General features: G+C 36.8%; 3 protein-coding genes across 6 annotated transcripts; 1 reads left to right on the forward strand and 2 right to left on the reverse strand.

The window, feature by feature from the left end:
• Positions 1-1,951: 1,951 nt before the first annotated feature.
• Positions 1,952-7,258, forward strand: LOC122304979. 4 transcript variants are annotated; one of them, XM_043117239.1, is made up of 6 exons: positions 1,952-2,253; positions 2,365-2,450; positions 2,545-2,591; positions 2,747-5,319; positions 5,518-5,662; positions 6,219-7,258. In XM_043117239.1, exons 4-6 carry the CDS (start codon positions 3,199-3,201, stop codon positions 6,857-6,859), a joined length of 2,907 nt encoding a protein of 968 aa, XP_042973173.1. In that variant the 5' UTR covers positions 1,952-2,253; positions 2,365-2,450; positions 2,545-2,591; positions 2,747-3,198; the 3' UTR covers positions 6,860-7,258. The 4 variants fall into 4 exon arrangements, with proteins under 4 accessions (XP_042973173.1, XP_042973172.1, XP_042973174.1 ...); XM_043117238.1 differs by having other exon boundaries at positions 3,196-5,319; XM_043117240.1 differs by having other exon boundaries at positions 2,365-2,422; positions 3,196-5,319.
• A 275-nt stretch (positions 7,259-7,533) lies between these two features.
• LOC122304981 (dynein light chain LC6, flagellar outer arm-like) lies at positions 7,534-8,757 on the reverse strand. The gene is made up of 2 exons (XM_043117243.1): positions 8,314-8,757; positions 7,534-8,125 (listed from the first exon to the last, which is right to left on the reverse strand). The coding sequence occupies exons 1-2, from the start codon at positions 8,638-8,640 to the stop codon at positions 7,982-7,984; spliced, it is 471 nt and encodes a 156-aa protein (XP_042973177.1). The 5' UTR covers positions 8,641-8,757; the 3' UTR covers positions 7,534-7,981.
• Positions 8,758-10,652: 1,895 nt separating this feature from the next.
• LOC122304980 (protein CONTINUOUS VASCULAR RING 1-like) lies at positions 10,653-23,640 on the reverse strand. Its single transcript, XM_043117242.1, has 7 exons — positions 23,353-23,640; positions 22,257-22,309; positions 20,470-20,579; positions 12,966-13,133; positions 12,782-12,879; positions 11,300-11,426; positions 10,653-10,953 (listed from the first exon to the last, which is right to left on the reverse strand). The coding sequence occupies exons 1-7, from the start codon at positions 23,506-23,508 to the stop codon at positions 10,856-10,858; spliced, it is 810 nt and encodes a 269-aa protein (XP_042973176.1). The 5' UTR covers positions 23,509-23,640; the 3' UTR covers positions 10,653-10,855.
• Positions 23,641-23,726: the final 86 nt, after the last annotated feature.

A 23,726-nucleotide genomic window follows, 5' to 3' on the forward strand; every position in this document is an offset into this window, starting at 1 on the left:
GTACAATATTTATTAATGTACGTGTAGATTTATAAAGTATAAACAGCATTAATTGCTCGATCTGTCATATCAAATTGAACGAAAGAGATGGAAGAAGAGTAGAAGTAAAAATATAAAGCCCATTGAAGCCATGGCTAAGGACAAACCGCCTGCAAAATTATGTCAGCCTGAGATAACGGACGGCAATGCTTCAAAGGCTTTCGACCTACTTCAATGTCCAATATAAATGGCATTATCCACAAGATTTTTTTGACCTTTGCAGTCGCAAAACGACACCCAGTGACTGTAGAATTAGATCGACCCTGCCACAGCCCACAGGGAAAAAAGGACACCGAACAGGTTAATTTTTTACTTTTTTTTCATACATTTTTTTTATATTTTTAAATATTTAATATTTAATTATAGAATCCCAATCCTTTTATAATTATCTCAAAATAAGAAATGATAATTGTAATTTTAATTGTACAAGCACTATATAATCATTTTAAAAAAAATAAATAAATACAAAATTTATATAAAAAAATTAAATTTTTAATAATAAACCATACTCTTTTTTAAAATAACTATATAATATTTGCATACTTTATTACTTGAATTACTCATTCTCATCCCTCTTCACTTGTACTAAAGAAAATGGGTAAATTTATTGACTTAGCTTTCGAGTGGAAGTTGTAGTTAAACTATTAAATTTCAAACAACGACTAGAACCATAAATTATTAATGTAAAGTGGGGAGGATTCTGAGTGCATTTATGATGGGCACCAAAAAATGAGAATAAAATGGCAATGCTGCAAGAGTCTCGTGACTGCATTTCAACGCCTCATCTGGGTGGCTTTGCCAGAGTATATCTACTACCCACTGACCATGGTACTCTAAATCTCATGCCAAATGTTGGTTGATAAATTCAGCAATATGCATAGGTCATTTGTTTAAAATGAGTGTTTCTTCATCGATCATTACATGCAATGAGATCGAAATCTCACTTTCTTTTAAAAGATTTGTACGAGATTTAATTTACTACCATAAACCTGTATATAGTATTGTGTAATTTTCGTTTTAAAAAATTATTATATACCATTTCAAAGTGTGAGAGATGCACATTAAAAACCTAAATATAGTTAAAATCTTAAACCCATCTCTAAATCTACATTTTTTTAATAGATTTCAATTATTTAAATTGAACAGAGTCATGCATGCAATTACAAGTTAAGTTTAAATAGATTATATACATTATCCTCTTTCATAAATTATATATTATAAGCATTGCAATAAGGCAATCTTTCTAATAATACAAAAATAAAAAATCTTTTTTTTATCTTAAATAACATTATTAAATACAAGGGACTAGCTAAACTAATAATTAAATGAAAAATAAAAGAAAAGAAAAAAAGAAGATATAACAATACCCCAATTTTGGCTGTATTACACCAAAAAGATTAAAAAAATAAAGATATGAGACCTCAGTCACTATAGTGTGTATATATATATATATAAATAATGATATACGTATAATTTCTTTTACAACTTTTTATATAACTATATTTTAAATTGAGAGATAGTATTTTTAAGGATTATTTTTATAAATATCTATAATTTAAAATATGGTTAGATGATTTGTTTAGAAAATTGAAAAAAATATCTTACATCTATTATTTTATATATATATATATATAAAAATGTGACGTGATTTCGTATAATCTCTTATATTTATTTTAAAATAAAAATAATTTTAAAATTTAATATATATTACATTAAATTACGTTATTATTTATTATTAAATTATTCATATATATATATATGATATTTTAAAGAGACAGTCCGGCAGAATGGTCAGAAACGAGCCATGCTACTTTACTTCCTCTACGTTAAATTATTAAAAACATGAATAAACAAATAATTAAGAATAACTACGAAGACTGGAGAGGTGGTTTTGTCAGCAAGTTCTGTTGCCATTCTGTCGTCCTATTCTTTACTTCCCCCCTCTTCATGGTTTTGAAGTGATTTTTTGGCTTCTTTATCACTCTGAAAACACGTGTACTCTCACAACCAAAATGCTCCCAATAATGAGGCTAGAATCTCTCAACGATTTCCTTGTCCCGAAGCCCCGGTAAACAAAGCACCGAAATCACCATAGCCTTAGAAATCTATTTGCTTTGGGATATCAAAGTTGGTAAACTTTCACAAAGTCAATGCACCGACTGTTTTGTTCCTGCTCTGTGGATCTGATTAAAGTCTCTCCCAGCTCACTTGCAGGTGAGCTTTCTTTTGAAAGCGGTTCTGGGTCTTAATCTGCTTTGCTTTTGTGACTATTCTTTATGCGTCTCATCTGCGTTCTGTGTTCTGCTCTTGTTATCTTTCTGTTAGTTCGGTTTTGAATAATGCTGAAGGAGAGATTTTGGTCGTCATTGCTTAGAAAGAACAGGTCGGGAAGCTATGCACGTATTCTTTCGGTAACTATTTATGACTGGTTTTCATGCATTCCCTCTCTCTCTCTCTCTCTCTGAATTTTTCTGACTTACATATTTGGTTTTGATACGATAACAGAAGAATTAAATTGATCAATGCCAGGAAAGAACAACCTATGAACTCAGGTAAGTACGCTTCAAGTTTGTAAATCTGTTTGTCTCTATCCAAAAAAAAAGAAAAAAGTACGCTTCAAGTTTTAATGGGTTGATGAATCTTGCTTTCAATTTGTTAAGCACATCTTCAATTGCTATAATTTTCTTATTTTTATCTCAATTGTCAGAGAGGGATAACATCCACGCCTTCAATCTTCAAGTCCTTTTCTTATTACCCCACTCCGAAATCCCCCATCCAGGCTCCTCTCTCTCTCTCTCTCTCTCTCTAAGATACGTGGTTGATTAGCTTGTTAAGGATTAATAGGGATGAGAAAATGGTGAACAAGGAGGTGGGATGTCATGCATGGGACTTGGCCCGTATTTATTGTTTAAAAGTTTCAGAAGGAGAATGATTTATTCGTTCTTTTTAGAAATTGCTTTCATTTATTTTTGCCGAACCTTATTATTTGTTCCTCTGCTTTTTCATCAGAACCGAACAAGTATATTTTTGTCTCTTACAGACAACATTGCAACCGGTTGGTTGGAATATTCCGGACTAAGTATTTGAGTATTCTATTAGGTAGGTTCTTAAAGTATTGGCTGCATTTGACTCTATCAATGCAATTTTTTGGCGCAGAATATGCCTCAAGACAGTCTGAGATTAGCCGTTTATAGATCATTTGTCACATGTCATGATCCAAAAGGATTTGTAGATTGTAAAACAATTAGAAGATCAAGGAAAAGTTCTCAGGAAATGGACCACAAGATCGAAAGCCAAAGAACACCAAAGAACTCAAATACGTCTATGGCATATAAGGCAGAGAAAGGGGAGGTGCTCTCTAAAGGGTTGAAAGAAGAAGTTCACGGTCCCTCTTCCTTTCAACTCATGGAGGTCTCCAGAGGAGCTCAGAAGCTAAACCAGATGATTGACATGTGGTCTAAAGGAGTGAAATTTAATGGGCAGTCTAAAGTTATTGCAAAAGACTTGTTGAAAAGTTCTCTTGATCTGCAGGAGTCCCTAATCGTGCTAGGAAAGTTGCAAGAAGCTTCAGATTACATGGTTCAGTTAAAAAAGAAGCAGAAGTCAGAAAGTAGAAGAATAGATGAAGTGGGGAATGAGAGAACATATTCTAGGCAATATGAGGATCAAAATACATCCATAGCATACAAGGCAGAGGAAGGGGAAATGCTCTCAAAAGGGTTGACGGAAGAAGTTCATAATCCATCTTCCTTTCAACTGTTGGAGGTCTCCAGAGGCGCTCAGAAGCTGACCCAGATGATTGACTCATGGTCCAAAGGAGTAACATTTGATGGGCATTCCGAAGATATTGCAAAAGATTTGTTGAATGGAGCTCTTGATCTGCAGAAGTCTCTAATCGTGCTAGGAAAGTTGCAGGAAGCTTCAGATTATATGGCCAAGTTAAAAAGGCAGAATGAGAAGTCAGAAAGGAGAAGAATTGATGAAGTGGGGGTTGAGAGAACATATTCTAGTCAACTTGAGGATCACATTTTCTCAATGGAACTTCAAAAGCCCCGACTTTCTGTTAATGGCTGTTCCAGGAATCACATTGAGGAGCTTAAGAAAGTGATTGTTGACAGCCTTGCTAGGCAGAATCTATTGCCAAACCCAACCTCTAAAGAAACAGATTTTCTTCACAAAAGATGTTTGGACTCAGCTTCAGAAACCCCTTCGATAAGCTCGAACAAGTCTTTGATGGTTCATGCAAGTGATATTGATTCCACTGACTCCTTTCTTTCATCAACAGACCCACAGAGCATGACAAAAGCCCCTAATTTGATTGCCAAGCTTATGGGTCTCGAAGAACCCCCTTCAAAATCAATGCAGGCCACCCTACAGAAACATTCAGAGAGTGAAAGAATTTCAAATCAGCAAAGGCCTATGTTTGACATCGATATGCCAAAGGGAAGGAAGCCCCTATATACGGCACAGAATGTGGATCCAGAGCGGAGGAATCTGAAGAAAATACTTGAAACCATGGAATATAAAGGACTTCTGAAGAGCATTCCTGCCAGGGATCTTAAGCCTCATTCCTACCATTCCAGTTATTTCAATTCCAAACAAAGGTTGATTGATGAGATGCCCCCCATTGTTCTTATTAAGCCTATGCGTGTCCCATGTCAATTGGAGAATTACGACACACCAGTGCTTCGGGAAGGTGAATCTTTGAACACTAAAGAGACTCTCCCAAAACTAAAAGTAAAAGAAGCGCTTCCTTCCAAAACTCACAAAGAAGGGGCTTTGAGTTCAAAGAAAATACGTTCCAAAATGGATGCAGCAGAGACGCCATTCAAAATGCATAACTTACAAGGAGCTAAGGATCATAAAGTAGTCAGGAAAACAGAAGAGAAAGAAGTCAAGCCTAAAGAAAAGGCTTCAAATAAGCTGAAAGCTGCTGGTCCTGCAGCTCACGAACGGCAGAAAAAAGAGTCAATTGACAAGGCAACTGGTAAGATTCAAAAAGTTGCTGCTGCCAGCAGGGGACTACTGGGGATGGAAAATGTGACAGCTAAAATTGTCCCAAGATCTGAAGTTCATGCCAAGGTGACCTCTATAAAGCTGAAAAAGCCTGAAAATGGATCCAACCTCATAAACAACCAGGCTCCCAGGCAACCAAGTACTACCAAAAAGACCATCTCAAGACACGCAACAAAAACTCTCATTGCTAATTCCTCTGATCAGAAAAGGAATCAGATGAAGAAGACGAAGCCCGTAAGGGAGCCTATTGAAGCTAAATCCATTGTAAGTCTTTCTTATAACAAGTCTCTATGATTCAGCCCTAATGAATTTGATGAAACTTTTGTTTTCGTTGTAAAACCTACCGAAGCTGATTCAGAAGTATGAGAACTACAACCTAGTATTTAGCTTTTGGCAAGTTATTGGAACTTTGAATGAAGGAGAATTTTTGGGCTGTGAAAATTAATGCATTCTTCTTTGCAGATCGAAAATTCCAGATCCAAAGAAGATGACAAGATGATCAATCTTAATAGTGAACACTGCTCTCCTCTGATGAGAACTAACACTGCTCTTGTGGATAAACTCCCCATGGAGGAGGAAAAGGAAGTCACTGAATCCCATTTTGAAGGTAACATACTATTGTATGATTGTGCTGGGTCAAAGTCTGATACTGAACTACGGTAAATTGGTGATACTGGTGAAATAAGTGGTGTGATTGCATATGAAGGCCGAGTTTTCAGTATGTTAAGGCATCTGAACACATGCATATAATATGGCATTTGCATGTTTAAGGCATCTCACGTGTCTCGATCATAGACAAGGATACATACAAAGGCGATATCTGAGTTTTCAGTTTTTATAAAAGTTGAATGGTCAAGATTTAAGAGAGCCTAACATAGCTTTGTCCAAGCTAGTATCAATTCGCCTTGCAAACATCTTGACATGTGTCTTTATGATACACATTAGAAACTGCAGAAAAGATTGAGTTTTACTGATCTGATATGCGAAATTGGTAATATATTTATTTCCATGGCTCAAGTATCTGCATGTTCTACCTCCAGAAATCAGGAAAGGAACTACAATACTGATTCAATTACGAACATTTCCCTTGAAAAATTAAATTTATGTGCTTTCATGTGCCCAATTTAGATGTTATGTAACTTTATTTTCTTTTTTTATTGTAGAGCATTGCAGTATTAGCCAGAGTTCTCTTTCTGAAGTCACACCATCAAGCCCCGAACATGAAAGGGATGATAAAACTACTGCAGTGGAAGTTTACAATCACATCTTTCATGGTAGAACAGATATCAAAAGCTCTATAACTGGAAGTAATCTTAGAGCGTTGCTCTTGAGCAGTCCATCATTCCTCAGTCGAGTGGAGGAGCTTTTTGATCTCAATGAGAGTAGTTCTGCAATTTTACGAATACCTGACATCGATGATTCGATAGTAGCCAATCATCGACTCTTTTTAGAATGTGCAAATGAACTCATTGAACGCAAAGGCCTTCGAGTGTCACAGGCAGTCCATCATTCGTTACTGATGCGTGTGGGCCAATTCAGAGCATGCATATCAATAGACAAGTTAGTGGAGGAAGTTTGTAATGGTGTTGAAAATCTGAGAAGCTACAGAAAGCTTACTGGTGGCAGTCTTTCTGTAGACAGTCTTTTTGCAATATTGGGAAGAGATATAAACTGCAATGGAGTGGAAAATGGAATTTGGGAGTTGGGTTGGGAGCATGGAATCTCTGTGGATTATGCAGAGCAAGTGGTAAATGAGATAGAGACGCTAGTTTTCAGTGGGTTGATTGAGGAGGTCCTTACATAGATTGTAAATCGGTGTATTATAAATATTTGTTTGGATACATAGGTTTGAGAGGCCAATCAGCTTTTTGTATATACAATGATGCAATGCTAAATACAAGACAGGAGAGCCGAAACTGTTAACCCTAGTGCCACAAGGCTATAATCATTTCCGAATGTCTTGTTTGTAAGCAATCAAATGAATATCTTCTAACAAATGAACTGTAACTTTGAATTCTGGCAGTTGAGTGGATATAGGGTCTCTGGATTGTGCAGATCATTTTAATTCATTCTGTTCTCAGTAAGTACAAATGTATTTGAATTCAGATTTTCTTCACGTTAGAGGAATACTTGTCTAGGAATATCCCCAGGATAAAAAATAAAAAAATAAAAAATAAAAAAAAAAAGAAAAGAAAAAGAAAAGGAGCCCAAGTATTCCAGAAGAAGAGATTTTGTATGGATTATCATTGTTTTTATGATTTACGTGGAAAGCGGTCATACAAATGAAGCGGGACGCTGGACGTGTACTTCTGTAAACAAAAATCATTTCGTCTTCCTTAACAACTCTGATGGCAATCAAGAAAAACGATCTAAATCTTTATATATTATATAGGCCGGAAGTCTTGACTCTTCCCCCCAATCAGCCATTAAACATCCATCTGTCATGCTAAGATTTACGATTTGAAAGGACACGGAAGCTAAAGACAAAACTAGTTGTGTCTTATTGTATAGCTTGGCTCAATGCAATTGTCTTGTTGTATACAAGAAAGCTGCCCATTAAAAGTGACAAGCACAGAAGAAAACAACAATACATTCCTCCAGCACATGGCCACGATGATCATCATCATCATGATTTGAACTTTGACTAAAGAAAAGTAATATTCTAATACATGCCAGATTAAAAAGTCGAAACTTGAAATAAATACTACCAACTTACACATGGCAATTAAACAGATAACAGATGACAGTTCTAAACTAGTTCTTTTTTTTTTTTTCCTTTTTTTTTTTTTTTTTTTTATAGGGAAGTTCTAAACTAATTCTAATAAAACTACAAAGAGACATATTGAGGCTTCTCAGTACCCCAATATGAATATTGCTGCCCCGAGGACTCTCTCTCTCAACATACATGCATACATGTGTATAAATTTTAGGAAGAGGCTCCCTTGAAGATAAGGAAATTGAGGGTCTCCAGAGCAAAATACAAGAAAGTCCCGGGTGTATGAGTGAAGAAACAGCCAAAATTTGAACCCACCACACATTGCCATCCACTCCCATACATCTTATCAAACTCCTAAAAACACAAGAACCCATGAAATGAAGAACATTCAATAATCAATATCAAACCACAAAAATGTCTACACAAAATTTGGAAATTATTTAGCTTTAGGAGCATTAGCAACCGATCAATAAGATACAAACATTGATGGGCAGTGAACAAGAAGTTATTTAATCGAAAAAGAAAGAGAATCATTCTTATACCCTCTTGACATGAGCAGCAATTGAGATGCAATCAATCACATCGTGGAGATCTAGGGCCTGAGAAGCACAAGCCATGGCTTGAATCTGCATCTTCTCTGGCATGTCAGTTTCCTTAATCCGAGCTTTTCCTTCCAACATCTTTGGGCTCTCCTTTTGGAATCCCAGAAATGATTTTCTCAAATACACTATGACAGCACCTATATATATATTTGCAAGGAAGAATCTATGGCTGTGAATCTGGAGCTCAGCCAACAAGAAGCTTGACCATCTCCTCCAATATCCATGGTCACGGTCCAAAAGGACTGATTTATAAGCGTTTGAGAACATTGAGGGTGGCACGTCGCCCAACTTTTTTGTTCACTTTTTTGTCTGCATCCTTCACTTTGCCCACCTCTTTTTCATCCCATCACACATCACTTCTGAACTGCAGAGAAATTTCTTCTGATTATTACGCATCCCATGTTTTTCTCTAATATATATATATATATATATATATATATATATATATTAATGCGATTAATGAAGCTCTATTAATCATATTAAAAATGCACGTAATTCATTGTTAAAAATTTATGTACTTCATTAAGCTCTATTACTCATGTTTTTCTTATGGCCATTATTACTATTATTATTATTTTAAAAAAGAAGGGAAACTTTGAAGTGCATAATGTTGACTTGGTAGACTATTTATTTCCTTATGGATGGCTCATCGGTGTGAATGCAAATGCAAAATTCAAAATGGAAAATCTAAAGACAAATCCATTAGAGCCGTAGGATTGTTTGTTGTCGGGGTAGACGACATGGATTGGAATAAGATGCAATCATCTGGTACTTTTGGCGGTCTGTTCTCTGCCACAACGTAGGCGGTACGTGCAGACCGAGCTGGTACCGAACAAATCTTTTGCCAAAACCGGGTAGTCAACAACGCCTAGTCCCTCTCTCTCTCTCTCTCTCTCTAGTTGACTTTGTCCTCTCTCTCTCTTGTTGACTTTGTCTTTGGTTTGAATTTGTAATTTTAGCAAATCTTCTCACCAGCCAGTTTATAAATTCTACATCACGCACTTGATATGCCAAACCTGTTCATCAATTAAATATAAAAACACATAAATCGACTTCAAATTCTCAGTATTTTTTGCCTTGCATGTAGAAAATTTGATGAAAAAAATATGAAAATCAAACCAACCCAAAACTAAGTTTGAGGAGAGAGAGAGAGAGAGAGAGCTCGATGAGAGAAAAATAGAGTGCTTGATGAAAGAGAGAGAGCACGGGGATTCCCAAAGAAAGCTCTTGATGAGAGAGAGAACTCGATGAGAGGGGGCTCGGTGAGAGATAATTTGAGGAGAGAGAGCTTGTTGAGAGAAGGGGTTCAATGCGGTAGAGAGCTTGAGGAGAGAGAGGTCGAAGAGAGAGATATGGTTCAGTAGAAGAGATTGACGAGAGAGAGATTGAAATCAAATAAATGTTATAGGTTCTAACATAAAAATAAACTGCGCGGTATACAGGTTGCTGTGTAGAAACTCTCTTTTAATTTTTGTGTGGATAACCAAATTTTTGTATAACTTTTCCATTTTTTTTATTGTTTTTTAAATTGATTTTAACAAACAAGGGGGCAAGGTGGCGGATTCACCATCCGCCTCTTCCCATCCAACGGTAATGCCAAGGAACGAATCCTTCGGCCTCTTCAGGTGTGGGTGCAATGCAGGCAAAGAACAGTAATTAGTCTGCCACTTTTCCCACGGAGCAATATGGGAAAGAGTAGAGATCTTCCCCAAGATAAAGGGGACCGATATGTAGGACAATATGGTTGTCACAAAGGAAGGTGGAGGGGGGAAGTGAAACACCTTCACACCGCCCTAGTGTGGTGAGAGAGGCACAAGGGCAAGTTCCCCTACACGCCACTTTCTTCGATGTACATGTTTTTTTAAAGAGAGATGCTTTAGGTGTGTGTTTTAACTTTTATTGACACAATCCATTTCAAAAAGCTTATATAAAACAAGGGCATCCCTCTTGCACATGCATTCCAAATGAGTGCTCGATGCATAAATCTTGGTACAAGCCAGCCATTCCAATCGGATAAACTAGTCTGCTTGGTGGTTACCTGGTACATCGACTTGGATATAGGACAATCTGCAACCTTTTGTTATCTACAAAATCGAATTGATGTCCAGGGAGATTAAAAGAAATACCCTCCTATGGAAGTTAGGGTACACACTGTAGGGAGATTTAGGCAATGCAATTTGTAACCGTGGGAAAAAGAAATCCAAAGATGGCAACCTATAAACCCCATTTATTTCCCTTTCTTGGACAAGTAATAAGCCCCAATTTCGAACCATGCTATATCTCCAAGCAAAGACTTGATGCTATATATTCCACGTAGAAACCAATTTACAAGAGGCATTTGAAATCTGACACTTCAACGACCACTGATTGAAAATCTAATTCCAATTCCAGCCTTATCAAAAGATTGGTAATGTGATTACTCCAACTGAATATGAACCAAGTTACTAAACAAACAACTCCACTACATCTAATATCTTCACTCCTAGCTTCTATTAGGCCTGCTTCTATCAACTGGCATAACCCGTGAATCCAGAGTCGACAGGATCTGAGGCATTGACATGCCCCCAGACACAACGATTTCTGCAATTGAAGAGCAAATTATCACGTCAAACTAAACCAGATGGTGAGTGCGAATAAAGAACTTTTTCTTTGTTTATTTTCTATAACAAAAAACTTATTGTAGGACCCCCAAAATATTACTAATGGAGAGCCCCTCAACCAATAAAAGTATCTTCAATTTTGCAGTCTTTTTTGTTCTATGCTGTGATGAACAACATGGGCTTTCGGGTGCCATTGAGAGAGAATTCTAGATTTGGTCTGGTTACAATACAGACCAGAAGGTGATATCAGGCTGACAACAATTCACTTTTTTCCTTCCTCTGCATTTAGACCATAAAATAACAGCCAAAGGAAATAAATTACTCACCAATTCCTTCACGCACGGATAAACTCGGTCTGATAATATCCTTAGCATTGACCAGAAACATATCACCAATGTAAAGATGGTTTGTTGGAACATAGACACAGCATAGCTCCTCCTCTCCAGAATAATTCTGCATTAATTTATTTATTTAAAAATCAGTACAAATGCTATATACTTTTGATAAGCATAGATCAGCTTATGCTATAATTCCATATTCAATACTTTCACAGCTTTTAACTCATAGAAGACATGCCCAATTTACATAAGCAAACAAGGACCAGTGACGATTTTTTGCAAGAAATAAGGTTTCCATTGTGACCTATCCAAGGTCAAAATTGAAACAAGCACTATAAAATACACTTCTGGTTCAAAGATAGAGTTAATAATTGTAAACCCTAAGGGTTGGCTCAAGTGGTAAGGGCCATGGCTTGGACCCTCGGTGGTATGCTCTTTCAAATCTAAGGTTCGAACCCTTAGTGCAAACAATTTCTAGGGCCACATCCCATTGGTGAAAAGCCAATAATTTACCCAATCCATTTGATGGGAATGTGTTGCAGAGGTCCCGGGTTTACCAGGTAAAAAGAAGGTGTTTGTACAGTCTCTAGAATTCCTCGCCATTAAAAATAGATAAAAACATAATTGCAAAAAATACTGTACTAAAACCAATTACTGATTTAGTTTGTGAACTTTTTATATCTGTGAGAGTTGTTTTTCTTAAAACAGAGAAGGTGAAACGTTTATGGGTCGCCTCCATCATGGGATAATAGAACATCAAAAAGAGAACAAAATATGGGCGACTCCCAACCCCAGTCCAGGAGACGTGGTGTACACACGCTCATGTGTCTTCATATCGAAGAAACAAGGGTCAATCCTAGTCTGCATGGGAAATCATGCTAAAACAAAGGTGGAGAGGTTTGTGGTGTTTGGATATTGAAATGAGATGAGATGGGATAGGATGAGATGTGTTGGGAGGACTTTGCTATCCAAACCGGTGAGATACGAGCAGCATGACATTGTGCTTTTTTAGAGTAAAGCATCACAAGCAACCAAAATATTATACATATTGTATAGCTTTTGCAACATCTGAAGCATGCAAGCAAGAAATATACCATGCGAACACAAATATGAAGACAAATCGTGAAGAACAAGAGTGAAAAACACCTCCACCCATATAAAAAACAACCCAAGCTGATTCGGCCTATTGAGTTTGCTTCTTTGGGTTACTTATCATAAAAAAAAAAGTTTGCTTCTTTGGGTTACTTATCATAAAAAAAAAAAAAAAAAAGTTTGCTTCTTTGGGTTGACCAGAACAGAGTCAAACCCTGTGCACAACCCCCAAAGTTGACATAAAAAATAGCACGTATGGCCATGCATATTTATGAAGAGCATAGTAAATTTGAGGTAATAATAGTTCCACACGCTAATGATAAAGTTTAATGGAGGCAGTTCAATGACGATCATTTCAGAAATAAATTTTTTTCAGACCTGGAGGGTTACGGATGAAGTAATGAACCCAAATGCATATTCACCGATACGGGGATGCCTTATTATGGCTACTTCCTTAAAGGCCTGTGTGTTTTGATCTGCAACCAAACAGATTAGGATATAAATTGTCCCACTAAAACTGGTTTACTCAAAATACAAACAATAAAATGAGCACAAACCACACCTGGTGATATGGCAGCACTAATTTGCTTCGAGGCATTGTAGATATGACGAACAAATGGCATCCTTTTGATAAACCATTCGCCAAGTGCAAGGACAGATGTACCCAACCATGATGACATGAACACCCCAACCAAAAAGATGAATGTTATAGAAGTTACAAACCCAAGACCTGCACAATTTTTTATACATAAGTAACTCACGAGAAGTATAGGACAAGTGAAAACTTCAATAGGACAATGAGATTCAGATCATTATGGCAAAGACGATGAACCTTTTTTTACAACATAGAACATCACCAAGGCAGGGTCTGAACCCACCAAGGGGAGTAAACTCTAGTTATACAAGTCTATGATCCCACCCACCAGAAGAAATATAGTATAACCTATAGAAGCATGTTTTCAGACACATGAGGAAGGTGCTCAATGCATGAAGCAAGACAGCCACAGCACAACAAATGAAATCAACTTTAGAAACCCCACAAAGTTGCATGTTCCTCTTAGTAAGCTAGGGGGCAGCCACTTTTGTGACACCCCCAAACTCCATTTAGGATGGAACAGAGACTTGGAGCGTCAGAACATGCAACACATGGTTACATACTCCCGTTCATGACAATTAATTGCAATGCATCCTAATATGCAACTAACATTATAAAATAATCCTAGCAGAAAAAGAGTGACTACTAAAAATTTTGTGCTAGAACAAACTAAACATCCCAACATATAATTTAACCATAGATAGTGTCTTACTTAAAAGAAGTTCAAACAGTAAGGCATAAGTCCAAACATAAATCTAGGAGAAAAAATCTCCTTATTACAGAAAAGGTTCATAAAAAGGTGACTCAAAACTTCTCTCTAATATGTTTCATGCTAAGAAGACCATCTTTAGGAACATTACTATTAACTCCACCTTTCGGTTGGGGTCGGACTCGTTCTCAATCATCTAAGGCCAAGGGGTGGAGTTTATCACCATCTTGTTCGTCCAAAGTTGGTCCTGACACAACTTCTACCATTCTAGGGAGAATGGTAATGAGACTACCACAGTGAAATTCCTTGAAATCTCAGTAATTTAAACAACCAACTTGCACAGAAATAAGATATGCTTGATTGATGATAAACATGAGATGCATACATAAGATGTAGAATAATTGTATTTGTCTCTCATCTTTCAGAAAAATTTGATGCACATTTTCTTATAGAGAATGTTTCATGCTTTAACTTTTCAAAACAAAACATTTCTTATTTATTAGAGCCATCATTAACATATGGTAACATCATGGTTCCCCATTTTGCACCATGAGTACCTGCCAGTGACTGTAGCACAACTTAAGTTGATACCACGTCTTCAGAGTTGTGTCAATCTAACATCAATGCATTGATCATAAACATTTCATAACATATGCACCCATCAATGTTAGATGCCATACTCGACTTCACCATGGAATCCTTTAAAGAGGACCCAATTGAAATTCGCTGGCTGTTCTTCATCCACCCAGGGGTTATCACTCTAGAGTGGATAGAAGAGTTCCACTAGGACATTCCCCCCATCCTAGCATTGGATCGTGACAAAAATATTTTCATGCTATCCTCATGACAAAAAAATATTTCATGACATGCTCCTTTTGTGACATGTAGTATGCTTCATGCAAAAATGACATTTTTATGCAACATGCCAAACTAGTGAAAATTTCACTTGTCATGTATGCAAGTAACCGAATGCTCAATGATGTATCATATGAAATTTCATGATCAAAATGAAATTTATAACATCAATTTGGTATTTATACAAGAATCATAGATAAATTATCTAAGAATAAGTTAGAAGCTAACTTACAAAATTCTTAGGATTTTAGGAATCAATGTGGTTGAAATAAGAAATATTCTAAGTTAGGAATCATATATAACTAAGGAAGATTTCCAGATTCAAGAGGGCCTAAAACAATATTTACAAAGCTGCCCTATATTTTCCCAAAATTGCCTTTTTGGGCCATAAACTTTCACTATTTACATTTTGGCCCCAAATTCTGCCAAATTGCACAAATTTCATATATTCTAAATCCTAATTCCATATATGACCCTAGAATTCCATGAATCAAACATCCATTATGAGAAATCCATCCAACCCGTGGCATGCATATGGCTCATTTAAACTACATGTGATTTTAAGCCTATAGTCTCTATGAACTCTTTATAATCTAAACTCAACATAAAACCAAACATTAAATCTTAACTTATTAACATGCCAACAACTTAGATTTAAGCCATATGGAATCATATCAACCTTCAAGTGATGAATAATATCAAGGTATCATGCAAATCACTCAACCGAGTACTTCGCATGATGTATCTAAATTATCTTAAACATATGAACTCCTATAGCTCTAAAGGATCATGTATTCTAGCTCTTATCATAATGATAATAGGCTTCTAGATGCTTATAACACATGCTTTGTGAAACTTAATCATGATATCACAAGATAACCTCCATGCAAGTGAAAACCGAAGACATGCTAGATGATCAACCTAAGATATTGAATTTTCTTATAATAATAACTTCCAGGCCACCATTCTAATGGCGCCATATGAAACATTATATGGTAGGAAATGCAAATCTCCCTTATACTAGGATGAAGTGGGAGAAAGAAAGGCCTATGGTTCGGAGATTCTACAAGATATAAAAAAGCAAATTCTATTGATAAAGGAGAAGATGAAGGCAGCTCAGGACATAGAAAAATTATGTTGAGCACAGGAGGAGCATTGAATTTGAAGTTGGTGATTGGGTTTATATCAAAGTATCAGCTATGAAAGGGGTGATCCATTTTTGAAAGGAGGGCAATAGTCCCAAGATATGTGGGACCCTATGAAAGAATAGAAAGAGTGGGTTCAGTTGCATATAGATTGAGTCATCTAACTGAATTCCAAGGAATCCGTGATGTATTCCACATATATTCTCTTAAGAAAGGTTTGGGGAACAGCCACCAATGATCATAAGCGCAGAAGGCATTTTGTTGCAACCCAATTTGTCATATGAGGAAGTTCCTTTACAGATCATGGATTAGAAGGAAAAGGAACTTAGGAACCGGACGATTCCTTTAGTGAAGGTCTATGGCATAATCAAGATGCCTAGAAACCACTTGGGAAAAGAAGGATGAAATGAAAGCCAAGTAACCTTATTTGTTTGGGTTGTAACATTTTATTACATCATTCCTCATGGCATTCGCATCCATACTTGTAATGTAATCATGGCATTCAAGCAATGGAAAGCACTGAAAACATTCACCTTTCTACATGTGCATAATTCGATCCCCTCATATGTTCTTTTTCAGCTTAGTATGGCACAAACCAAGAGAGTCATGCAACGGTTTGATCTATCTCCTAGGCATATGAGGAGACAAAGAGAGGAACATAGGAGAAGAGAATTGGACCATTTTACTACATCATATTGGCAATAGAGAGAGGTTGGAAAATCATGGGACACATGTGATGGATCTTGATGGACAAGGAAATATAAGGATGAGAAAGGCATTACTGCACTCAGAACGTCAACCACCCTTAGGCCCAATCTTTCGGGCTAATGAAACCTAAACCCATTGGCTCCAACGCCACGAGGAAGAACGCCTAAGGCCCAATACTCCCAACCTAACCAATGACCCTAACCACAGTCATACTACAGGAATACGACTATGACACATAGTCAAACCTACACACGATGAGCCAGAATCTAGTCGTGTGGCTGAGCTACGACAAGCATCTTGAGAACCATTGGTCCCCCAAGTCCCTCATTAGGAAACCTCATATCTTCTAATTCCTCTATTCACCTCTACCGATTCTAGGAAAAAGGAACTTCAGAAGTTGAAGATGAGGCAACAAAGGAATGGAGGGATTTAGCAAAGCAGGTCAACATGTACTATGATCCATATGAAGATGAACTTTTTATACTTTACCCAAGATGAAGTCTCTGATGATGAGGATTTTGACCCCCCACAGACAACTCTTCATCTAGCACTAAACCATAGTTTCTCTAGTATGTACGATACATTTGTATAAATATGCATATGTGTGTGTGTACTATTCTTATATGCTGACGTATACCCTGGTTTTGAGACGAAATCTTATTTTAAGGGGGGGAAGTATGTAACGCCCCACTGAAGACTACTTGGTAACATTGTCAAACATTGAGAATTTGACAATAGTAATCCATGACCTTAGTCAAGTGGAAGTTATGATCCCTAAGAAAAGTGAGCTCATAATTTGGCAAAATAACTTCTACCTTTGCTGGCCTCGTACACTTTCACAAAATTTGTCATTTCATCTCATCTAATCATTATTATTTTTCCAAATTCTCACACAAAATAAAATAAACAATTCACTTTTTCAAATCTCAAAATAAAAATATATTAAAAAATGTATTCTAATAATGTTTTATTCAACTTTCAACTTTTATCTCAATTTATTTTATCTCATCTTATCTGCGAAAACAAACAAGGCCTTAGTTAGGATTTTTAGAGCAATAATTTTTTTTGTGAAAATAGGTTGCCAAGGGGCCAATAGTAGGATGACAAGTGGCATAAAGAAGATTTGCCACCTTAATGGGCTTGGTAATTGGTGTATAGAAAACCATGGAAGTTAGATGGATTTGAAGAAGGCCCAAAAGTTGGTTAAAATAACGGTAGAAGCTTGATAAGATAGAGGGCCAAAGAAAGATTCAAGACAAGGCCCAACGTGAGGCCCAAGGCTAACGTCCAACTTAGTAAACTATTGAGACCCAAGGAAAGGCCCAATAAACCTGAACATGAGGCCCAAGGGAAGGCTCACTTTAAGGTCTAGCTCAATAGAAATTTTATGCCCAATAAGAGTGCACCACTTAGAGAATAAGCCTAGGATTCCCATCACTATGCAAATAGGACATACCACCATCTAGCAAATGGTTTTTCTTTCTTTTACAAACCTCCTACATGCCCCTAAGGTTTATTTTTCAACCTTTATCAGCCCTCCACCATGAGTCCAAGTTTACATTTCCAAAACCCTTCATCATGCCGTATATAAGTAACTTTGACACCATGCATGCCAATTTCTTCAAGCTTTCTCTCCATTTTTTTGCTGAAATTTTCGTCTTCATCGCTTGAATTGGATCAATCTTCCACAGCTCTAGAATGGTAGATAGATTGCAACTCATGTCATGAAGTGGGAAGGCACGTCAATGCCAAGAAAACCCACCAATTGGATGTACGATGAACTCCAAGAACAAGCCAACAAGATCTTGTTCTTTCAACCACTTCATCAATTGATTTTCTGCACTTGATTAACCTCCTTTTATGCTACCTAGCTGTGGAAAATGCAGGCCTAAGATGAAGCCAAGAACAGCTCCCATAGGCACTCCAAACACCAAACTATTTCACCTTGTAAATGAAACAAGTCTCAACCAAACTGCACACTGTTTTCAAAAAACATTTCTGCAACAAATCCAGCCATCTTCACATGCCTATAGCACCATATCTAGGTCTGTAAATGTGTCATCAAATCACCCTAAGAACCCACCCTAGTAATGATCAAAACCGATGGACCCAATGGTGGGAAACCATGTGCAAACTCTCCACTTAACCCTCCCCCATTCAACCCAGTTCCTTTTGCTGCACATCAAACACCAAGTGTCCAACATTCATGCCTCATTACACCTCTGGAAAAGTCCCTCAAACAATATGGAATAGGGACCAAGAACTTACCACAAGGATAGGACAAGAGTTGATCAAATCTGGACAGGTTTTGAAGACCAAAACCATTGGCCTACACTTGGTTTCTCTTGAGAAATCATTTGACTTTCTGTCCCAATTTCTAAAACCACTCAACCTCTGCAAGACTGCACCTATCACCCTCCTTTGGTCTTTGTCCATGGGTCAATAGAGTGATGGGATTTACTGTACAGATCTGGAAACTCAAGCATGCAGTCCACCATAGCTTACACCAATCACCTTCACTTCACTTCAGCCAAACCATGCACCTCTTCACCCACTTGCACCTCTTGCTTCCTCACTTTCACACTATATATAGCACTCCCCTTCCCTCACTTCATCCCATGCCATCCTCAAGCATTCCTTAGCTTTCTTGAGAGCAAAACATCCATAGAATTGAGGAGAGTGAAACCGGATGGTGAGAGTGAAATCCTTAGAGTGAGTTTGATCTTGAGAGCTTCGTAAGCCACAAATTAGTGAGTACCTCTACCACATCTTTTTATTGGAAGGTAGAATAAGATGTTAGGCTTTGATTTATGGTATGAGAATGAGATTTGGTTGTTTAACTTTAATCATGAATATCTTATCTGTGCAAGTTGGTTGTTTAACTTACTGAAATTTGAAGGAACCTCACTGTGGTAGTCCCACTACCATTCCCCCGAAATGAAGTTGTGTCAAGACCAGCCTTTGACGAACAACATGGTGATGAACTCCACTCCCTGGCTTTAGATGATTGAGAACAAGCCTGGCCCCGACCAAAAGATAGAGTGAATACTAATGTTCCTAGAGATGGTCCTATTCACCATGGAGCGTATTAGAGAGATGTTTTGAGTCACCGTTTTATGAACCTTGTCTGTAATAAGGAGAAAAATTGCAGCAGTGTGGAAAATAGTCCCCACATGCCTTTTTGGTGCATATGGAATGAAACAAATGATAGAATCTTCACAGATCGCAAGCAGGCAAGGAGGAGCTCAAGAATTTCTTTTCTTTTTTTAATAAGTAAAAATTTATTAATAGCAATAGGCATAGCCAAGTACACTAGATGTATACACAAGAAAACACCTAGTTGGGATGCAGAAATATAGGAGCTCAAGAATTTCTATATTTACACTCTTCTCTTATGGACTGTATCTATAAACTTTAATGGTCTTAGTCTAAATGATTTTCTAGAATCTTTTTCTTCTACGAACCAAGTGTCTCTCATGCATACTATGTGCTAATGAATAAAATCTTCATCCTTATCAGAAGAAAAAAAAAAAGGTTCCTCCCTTAACCTGCATATGACAGAGGAAATTATAACTAGAGGCTAGAGCAATAGAATTTACAGCTAGGTATAGAAGCAGTATCTCTGTTTCCTCACCAAACCGAACATATTAGCAAAAAAGATCTCCTGGGAAAAAGAATCATTGGAATGGATGTTGATAGAGTGGCATTAAATTCATATCATGAATTTTGAACTTTCAGAAAACAAGACAAATGTAATGTCTATATTAACATTTATAAAATTATACATAAAATAGAGCTACAACATGTGTTTAATCAACAGAAGAACGTGACAGCAATTGACAATCAAAGTATCTTGCACTATCATAAAAGGGAAATGCTTTCCTCAGAGTAGTCTTTATTCTGCAGAAGCAAAGCAAGGCAAAACAAGCCATGCACCTGCAAATGCTCCCTCATAACTCAGAAGATCATTTCCCAGAAATCAATACATCTCAGACACGTTACCAAGCTATGAATGGAGGAAAAGATACCGATTTCATAGTAACAATACACTTACCGAAGATATCAATTCCAAGATGAGCATAGATAGGAGAGAAAAAGCCATCAACAAAGTGAATAAACCACCATGTTATGTAGAAAGTAATCGCTATTGGAAGTAGGATGACGCTGCAAAACAGCTAAAAGTAAGCAACTACCATAATAGAAAAACGTACAATAAGCCCACATCTTAAAAGGAGAGCACATCCATAAAAGTATAGCTTTTATAATAGTTGGATGCCATATGACTAAACATAAATGATAAAAAAGAAAAAAGAAAAAAAAAGAAGAAGAAGAAGAACACCGTACCCATAGTTTTCCAAGTACAATTCTGAAATCAAGTATTAGAGACTAAAACTTCCAAAATTATAAGTTCATCTAGTGGGATGGCAGTCTTATTTACTAAAGGAACAACTCCTTTAATACGTATCATTATGAACAAGTAACACTAGGTTATATTCAAATTACTTAGGGGCCATTTGGATTAAGAAACCATCTCATCTCATCATTACAACTTTTTCAAATTCTCACACAAAATATAATAAACAATTCAACTTTTGCAAATCCCAATTCAACTTTTTCAAATCTCAAAAAAATAATAATATTAGAAAATAATATTCTAACAATATTTTATTCAACTTTCATCTAAAACCATCTCATCTCATCTCACTATCCAAACAAGCTTTTGCCTCATTTGTTTTCGTAGATGAGATGAAATGAGATGAGTTGAGATGAAAGTTAAAAATTGAATATAATATTGTTAGAATATATTTTTTCTAATATTATTTTTGTTTTTGGATTTGAAAAAGCTAAATTGCTTATTTTATTTTGTGTGAGAATTTGAAAAAAATTGTAAAGATCAAATAAGATGAGTTGAGAAGTGTTGTGAAAACAAATGAGGCCTAAAACTTCGAAAGTCCCAAAGAGTAGGTACCATATGTATCTTTAAAAAGTAAAGAAGAGGTAAGTTGCCTTTTCTACAGTTTTAAAAGATTTTTGAAGAGAAAATCATCTTGTACTACAACTCATATGGTCCATCCATCGAGTAAACAAGGTTAATTTTTGCAACAATGTGCAGGAGTTCTGGTTTGAGACCCTCTTCAAGAAATATATCCAAGTAGTTGTTCAGAATTAGATTTATTATTTACATATCACCATGGTTTCTGCTAACCTAGAGACTCCTAGACAACCCCCATGAGGAAAAACTAATAAGGTTAGAGATGAAATTCTGTGGTCAGAAGTTGAGATTAGAAGTGCAAGGGGAACAAGTATGCCACCCCTTCACAGTAGAAAGCCAAAACATGATGCAAATTATCCAAACCAAGACACGTGAGTAAAGAAAAGGTAGTACTTATCAAAAAAAGAAGGTAGCAACAAGAGTTCCCCTTCGCAAGGATTAGGTTCCTTTCAATCTCCTTGAGCTCATATATTAAGCAATCATTCTATGCACAGACTATTAAGTTCCCGAGGAAACTACCAACCCATTTAAAACTAATTCCTAGAATACAATTTCTTATAAGACAACCCACAGTTCCTATAATTGATAATTTCACAGCTGGTATAGTTAAAATTTGAATACATGCCAACGCAATATGAATTTATCCCAAAAAGATTCCTTCATCCGCAAAAAAAATATATATATATATATATATTGTTATGCTGAACCAACAGAAAGAAGAAAATTTTCCACAGATTTGATGTGTTTAGATGTGTGTTCATCTATCCTCTGCATAACTGAACAAATATAATGAGTGTTTAGTAGATGTCTTGATGAGAAATGATGAGAAGAAGGCAAGAATTGCGCACCATCCGGTCATGAACTTTTTTGAAGCCCAGCTCCTAATAACTTTGTAAAAGGTCTACACAGTGAATACAGAGTACAGAAACTGTCAGTAGTGTATAGGAACATGAAAACGGAGCCATTCAGAGCACTAAGACCAACATAAAAATATGTATTTAGGGTCACAACTACAAGAAGGAATGTCAATTTGTGTAACTCAAAACGGGTAGACAAGACAGTTGAAATTAGTGAAATAACATTCACAGCACTACTTTGAATTAGTAACGAACACACTATAAGCCTAAGAACATAATTGTCTTGGTAAAAGCTATTTCAATCTAACACTATATATTCGAGTATGAGCATGAGCTGCTGATGCATTTAATACTGCCAGCAATTGTCTCCAAGGTTTCCTGAAAATCCCCTTATTCAATTCCGTAAGTTGGAGGGGTATGCATAGTTCAAGTGCCAAGAACAATAGAGTTTTTAAACAAAGTACTACAGATACAGCCTTAGGGTGTACAAACCTAAACCGGGTGCAGGTCCTTTTGAAAAAAAGTGGGACCCACCATAAAAAGGTTAATTCTTTTTCGTATGGATCTCACTTTTATAAAAGGGTCTATGCAGGTTTTGCATATCATACGCCTGTACAAATCATTTTCCTTTTAAATATCTATTGAATTCCTACGAAAACCTATTCAAATATTTCAGATTCTAAACAAGTTCGTTCTACTCAGATATTTTTTTCGATCGATAAAAAAACTATTCAGATATAAAACCTAATTCCGAACAAACCTCGGAAATGAGTTGTTTAAATACCAGTCTTTCGATCATATCAGAATTAGCTGACAATTTGAGCAACCGAGTTCAAGTTTAACTTGTTTTATTTATGAATGCAACATCTAAAGCATTAATCTTAGTACCAAAATCAGCATAAAACGAAAGCATTATAAGAACAGGTAAACGGGGGCAAAAAAGTAAGTTATAAAACCTCCACATAGCAAAAGATAAAAACAGTTGAAGCACAATCCAAACGAGAATTTCAATTTTCCATCAGTTTTGTAACGAGCAAACAAAGATTAGAAAAGCCCAACAGGAAGAGAAGAGAGAGGGGGGGATCACCTCCCGCCCAGCGTGGTGCGAAGACGAGAACGAGGAAGAGGGCTTGGAGGCGGAGGAGGACGAGACGTCGTCGTCACCGGAGCTTGCCACAGGGATGAGAAGCTCTCGATCTCTCTCTCTGCTGGCCATGACGATCGCCGATTTCTCGTCCCCCATAACAAGAAAGCGACGCCGTTTAAGGAATTCAATAGAAGAAAAAAAAAGGTAAATAACGGCCTACGAGGCCACCCCCACAATGGTACAGTGCCGGTCAGCGAGAGAGGGGGGGGGGGGGGGGGGGGGGGGGGGAGAGGAGGTTGCTGAAGAAAGATCAATGGATTGCGAAGGAAATCTCTCGTCCTCTCCAGCAGACCTTTTTCAAACAGAAATGCTTT

The sequence above is a fragment of the Carya illinoinensis genome, chromosome 3, assembly GCF_018687715.1.
Source record: "Carya illinoinensis cultivar Pawnee chromosome 3, C.illinoinensisPawnee_v1, whole genome shotgun sequence".
Classification (NCBI taxonomy): Eukaryota; Viridiplantae; Streptophyta; class Magnoliopsida; order Fagales; family Juglandaceae; genus Carya; species Carya illinoinensis.